A 6,000-nucleotide genomic window follows, 5' to 3' on the forward strand; every position below is an offset into this window, starting at 1 on the left:
ACTTTCGGTTAGGATGCAAAGTGCTGGCTGTCAACTATCGGGACCAGGGAGAGGAAGAGGCACACTTTGAGAAAGAAAGGTGAACATGGATCACACCTCACCTATAGGCATGCGATTTCCCGATATCCATAATTCTTTAAAATATTTTTATTGGGCCGAGTGCTGCACGAGGATTACTAAGAGACATCAGACTTGGCCGCAGATGTTTAAGTGGGGCCAAACTACCAGCCTCACTGGCTCACCATTTTGTACTCAATTTTCACACCGGACAGCCGCAAGACATTGTATGGCCATTAGAGCCTCGTGGGAGCCTCGCCCTTTTTTGCTGTAAGACCAAACTTGAGCCAGAGAATGAGATCTTCAATTCCGAGACGGCCAGGCCGGCCGCGAGCAGGGAACTCCGGGGCGCCGCAGACATTTGACGTGGGTATAGGTGACGAACCAGACCACATTAGTACGTAGCAGATTAGTAGAACATTCGATGGGATAAGCAACTGACAGCTTGGTTGGTGCAGGCTCCGAATCGTCGGCTTCGGTCAGTACTCAGTAGTACCCTTTATCAACCGAGTCACGTAATTTGTTTGAGGTCCATTGCTAGTCTGCTAACACTCTGGGATCCCTAAGCCGTTTCAATTCATCGGCGAGACTGGCTTGTCTCGACCGAAAGGTGCAGCTCTCAGACTCGTCCGCTCTAAAGCACGGAGGAGAGTGCCCAGCAGAAAGCAACACGCGCAATCAAAAGAAGGGCCTCCTCCTCTACGTCCCCGCACAAAAACAGATAAAAGCAAAGTGGCCACGAAATCGGAAGTCCCGGGACAATCGGGGGTTCTTGTGTCACGATATGGAAGCCCCCGCCTAAACTCCGGCCCGGGAAACACTGGGATCGACCCGTTTAATACTTTACGGATAGGTGAAGATGGGAAATCACAGTACTTAATCAGTCAATGTAAGCTATCGGTGGTATTTCCCTTCTCGACTTCGGCTATGAATGATCTTGAGAACGCTTTAAGCCGCTCGCTCTCCCTTACTAATAACTGGTAGATTACAGTCTTTTCTACCCTACCGAATGTGCTTACTCACCTATCAGACCCTTTATGGGAAAGGAGGAGGCTCTCCAAACCTCACTATCCAACCCAGCTCTCTTACATGCGTCTCTAGCACATGTAGCTAAAACGCTGAGTTCGGTAGTACGCGTCGAGATGAATCCCAATATAATCTACCACATCGGCAAAGCAATTGCGATTGTGAACAAAAGAATCGCAAATTCTCATGAAAATCCCGTGTCAATCGACACGATAGGTGCGGTTACTACTATAACGGCTTTTGAGGTGCGCACTCCTTCTGCCTCTCCACTCTTTGTTATCCAGGCTAAATCTTCAACGATATTGTTAGCTGAGAGCTGGTGCCCTCGAGAGTTTTAAAATTCACCTCGATGGCGTAGAGGCTTTGGTCAAGAGTGTAGGTGGTCTGCAAGCCCTAGTTGGCGTTCCTTTTATTTTGAAGTACACTACCTGGTAAGCCAACCCTAGAAGTATATTCGGGGACTTCTCTCATGTTCCTGTGAATGGACAGGGTTGACATCGTTGGCGCCATCGCCTTGGGCTCGAAACCACGCTTCGAACTCCTAAACCCAGGACGTCTGCCACTTCATCCCGGACTTGAATTTCTAGAACCCTGCAGCCTCTTAGGCGCACGCTATAAAGCGAGGTTATCGAACCTCACGGGCTTGCCAGATCTCAGCCATGAGATGATAGAAGTCTACCGTATCCTGCAACACCTTATATCAAAGAGAGAAAGATTTGCAGGCTCGCAGAAAATGGAGATTTCAGAAATGGAGTTTCAATCATTACAATCGTACTGTACTCAACTCATGTACCGTCTCATTGCCCTCATCCAATACGAGATTCCCCATCCACTGAACCGGAACGCTGTGGTGTTCAGATTGTTTGGGAACGCGGCGGTGGCACACATTTTGATGTTCACGTATAACTTACCTCCGCGGTCAGGCACACACGTATTAATGTCGACGCAAATAAGAGCAAGTTTGGAGTTCATTGATGTACGAGAATTTCAGCTAGCATATCCCGAGATGATGCTTTGGATAATTATGATCGGTGGGTTGGGGAGTCTTGGCACGGAAGATCAAGAGTGGTTTATTCAGCTTCTTGCACAGTCATGTCACGGAGCTGGAATAGACGGGACGGCTGAGCTTGCTCTTTCATTGACGGAGTTTCTGTGGAGTGGGTTTTATCTGGGGCCTATCTTTGACGAGTTCTGGGATGATGTTGCTGTTGCACGGGCGGTTATGGAAGCTGGGAAGAAGGTTGGTTGACGTTAAGGAACTTGATCAACGGTTCGTAGCGTGATGCCCAGTTTATCTTGTTTGGGCAATTGTGAAACAATGCATCATGGCTTATCTCTAATCATTAGGTCTTCATAATTCGAGATTTGCCATTTCGGGTAAGGCGCGTGTTGAGATTTACCCTTTTCGGGTTCATTGCAGGTTCTAGAACAACCATTTCCAATCTCTTATCTCATGCTTAATTATTTGTAAATACCCCTTTCTACTAATTGCATTAATAAACTAGAATATCGAGTAGTAAGAAATCTTTATAGTAAAAATATATAATAGGCAACTTATAGAGAATAAAGATCTTTATTATTATATCTTGCTATTATTATTTATATAGGTATACTATCCTTATATAACTTCTATTTTAAATAGCTATTATATTTAAATAAAATAAAAACCCAAAATAATATTAAATTATTAAAACTTTTATAAAACTTATAATATTAATTAAATTATATAATATATATAATATTTAAAAATAAAATAAGAGTTTTTAAAAGCTTAAAAACGAAATTATTTTATAATAAAAAATACTATTATAATTTTAATTACCTAATATATATATATTACTTTTATATATTATTTTTATTATTTTTATTACTTCTAGTTATTTAATAAAAATATATAATATAGCTATATAGTAAAAGAAATATTTATAAAATATATATAAAAAATATTAAAATATTAAGTTTTAAATAAATTAATATATTATAATATATATTTATAAGTAATTTTTTTAATTTTGCTTTTTAATCTTTAAATCTATATAATATTAGATTATAATTTATAGATTCCTATATTATTATATAGAGGCCCGTATTATAGTTATTATAATACGGTACTAGTAGGGATTAGACTAGAGCTAGCTAGGTATCTGGTATCTGAGTAAGGTATCTAGTATCTAAGTATAGTATTTGTAATTACCTAATAGTTATATATAACTCCGTACTTAAGCTAGTATATAGGCCCGTATATAGCTCGCGATTATTTAGATCCGAGGCTTCTTTAATATCCTCTTCTTTCTTTAGCTTTGAATTATTAAAATAGAGATAGTCTAACTATATCTTCCAGGCCCTAGATCTTATACTCGTAATATAATTCAAAGCTTACCTACTTCTCAATCCTATAAAGGATTTAAATAATACCTATCTAATTGGTTTTTAATAAGTATAGATATAATATACTATAGCTACTCCTATACCGGTTAACTAATATTAGAATGAAAGAAAGCCCTAGAATAACTAGGCAAGAAAGCCCTGAACCGGCCAGATAAGTAAATAGGCCAGTAATCTTATTACTAAATAAAGACTTATAAGAAAGTAAGTCCCAGAATAACTAGGCAAGTCAGAAAGAGCTATAGTACGAGATACTATTAGTATATTACTAGAAGGTAAATCAGAGCCTTTTATTAAATCTCCTAAAGAATCCGAATATCCTATTAATATTTATAGTAGAAAAGATATTCTTTTTTAGAGAGCCAAGGAAGAAGAGGGACCTGTCCTATTAAAGGCAGACTTCTAAAAGTTATTCCGAAGCCCAGAGGCTCTATATAAGGAAATTATTAAGCTAATTCTGAAAATATATAATATTCTTGCCTATAGTAAGAATTATTATAATTAGTTAAGAGAAACTAAGCAAGCCTTATAAAAGAATAAAGCTATTATTAAGAAGCTTATTATATAGCCTATAGAAATAACCGGTTTCCCTATTTTAGAAAATAGATATTTAATTAAACTTTCTAATTCTCCTATCTTTAAAAATATAACTAAGAATAATATTATCTTTAATAATTAGTTAGTTTAGATTAAGAACAAGCTCTATAGTAATTCTAATATTTACTAGATAAAAGACCTTAAGATTATTTATATTTCCGGCTATATAAATAGTTATATCCTTATACTAATCTTCTCTTACCTAAACCAGGATAATTAATATATATACGAGACTATTAGAGAATTATATATCTATCTAAAAAAGCTATATAGTAACCTGAATAAAGAATATAATACTCGATAAGCCTTTAAGAAGCTATTTATAAAGAAGAGCTAGACTTTTCAGGAGTTCTATATCCTGTTTCTAAGGCATATAATAAACAGAAATATTAATTTATAGGACCTTAAAAATAACCTAAATAATAAGCTTACCTGAAAGCTCTAAAAGACTATAGTTATATACTATAATAACCCGGCTATTTGTATTATAGAGTTTATATAATACTATATTATAAATAATTAGCAGATCCGAGCTTATTATAAAAAGAAAGACTAGATATTTAAAAAAGCTAATAAAGATATAAATAAGCTAAGCTTAGGAGGCGCCTCCTATATAAAGCCTGCCCTTAAAACCCTAGTAATAAATAAGTCTATTACCCTAAAGCCCGGATCCTTAGATCTCAAATACTATAATTATAATAGATTTAATTATATATCTAGGAATTATTCAGAGCCCAAAATAGGATATATAAAGCAAGTCTTAGTAGCCAAGCTAGTAGTACTTATTATAAGTAAGCTATCTAAAGATATAAAATAGGGAAATAAGAACTTCTAAAGAAAGTTTTCTTTTTAGGGCCATATTATATAAATATAGCAGAAGTTAATTTAAGCTAGTTACTAGGAGATAAAGTATTTATATTTCCTTATATAGTTAGTAATAATAAATTAGGTATTAAGACTTCTTCTCTTATTAATACTAGAGTAAATAGATATACTTTTATTAATTCTAAGTTTATAAGAATAATTAAACGATTTCTAGATATTAAGCCTATTTAATTAGTATTACCCTATAATATAAGAGGGTTTAATAGTAAGTAGGCCATATCTATTACTTACTATATTAAGCTTATATTATTAATTAATAAATAGAAGGTTCTAGTACCTATACTAGTTATAGAACTAGATAAGTATAATATAATTTTGAGATAATAATAGTTTATAAATACTAGTATCCTAATTAATTATAAGAATAGAAGATTAATCTAGCCAGATAATTAGTCTAGAAAAAAGGATTAGAATAAGGTCCTAATTACTATATATAAGAACTTGAAACCTAGGAAAAGTAACTAGTACTAAGAAAATATAAATAGAAGAAATAAAGCTATAACTATAAATAAGTCCTAGAAACCTTAGCTTATAAAGAGAAAACTCCCTTAGTTTCTTTCCGAGCCGGACTCAGAAAGCCATATATAGTAAAAGAATTAAGCTTAATATTATAAAGAAATATAAATAGCCTTGAGAAATATAAAAGTTTCTCTTAAGCCAGAAATAGGGATATTAAAACCATATTATCTAAAGAAAAGCCATAAGAGCTAGTTAAGGCCTATAGTTAATATTATAGGTATCTTGCCGGCTGCTTTCTAAATAAACCTATAGAAAAAGAAGAACTTTTTCTTTATAATAATATTTTTTGAGATTAATAAAGAACTAGAATTATAATAAGAGAACGAGTTCATTCCGGGTAAGTAATAGCTAGGAGAGACAGAACTATAATAGCTAGCTCAAGCCAAGGTCTATATAAAGCTAGATATTTAATAAGTATTTTATTGAATCCAAATAGATCCAGAATTAGAAGAACTTATTATATTTCATATAAGATATAGGGCCTATAAATATAAAGTCTTTTAGAAAGGCCTAACTAATAGCCCTATTATA

General features: G+C 34.3%; 1 protein-coding gene across 1 annotated transcript; it reads left to right on the forward strand.

Annotated features, from left to right (window-relative positions):
• The first annotated feature begins 653 nt into the window (after window positions 1-653).
• Window positions 654-2,501, forward strand: K444DRAFT_619342 (uncharacterized protein). The gene is made up of 3 exons (XM_024881497.1): window positions 654-1,328; window positions 1,393-1,514; window positions 1,573-2,501. The coding sequence occupies exons 1-3, from the start codon at window positions 1,095-1,097 to the stop codon at window positions 2,330-2,332; spliced, it is 1,116 nt and encodes a 371-aa protein (XP_024730111.1). The 5' UTR covers window positions 654-1,094; the 3' UTR covers window positions 2,333-2,501.
• The last annotated feature ends 3,499 nt before the right edge of the window (window positions 2,502-6,000 follow it).

The sequence above is a fragment of the Hyaloscypha bicolor genome (assembly GCF_002865645.1).
Source record: "Hyaloscypha bicolor E unplaced genomic scaffold K444scaffold_162, whole genome shotgun sequence".
Taxonomy (NCBI): Eukaryota; Fungi; Ascomycota; class Leotiomycetes; order Helotiales; family Hyaloscyphaceae; genus Hyaloscypha; species Hyaloscypha bicolor.

What these genes read in the sequence shown, in the direction of transcription:
- K444DRAFT_619342 (XM_024881497.1), top strand. Translation starts at nt 1,095, where the DNA reads ATGGGAAAGGAGGAGGCTCTCCAAACCTCACTATCCAACCCAGCTCTC. An exon ending in CTACTATAACGGCTTTTGAG is followed by an intron (nt 1,329 to 1,392) that starts GTGCGCACTCCT and finishes CGATATTGTTAG; the next exon opens with CTGAGAGCTGGTGCCCTCGA. An exon ending in ATTTTGAAGTACACTACCTG is followed by an intron (nt 1,515 to 1,572) that starts GTAAGCCAACCC and finishes GTGAATGGACAG; the next exon opens with GGTTGACATCGTTGGCGCCA.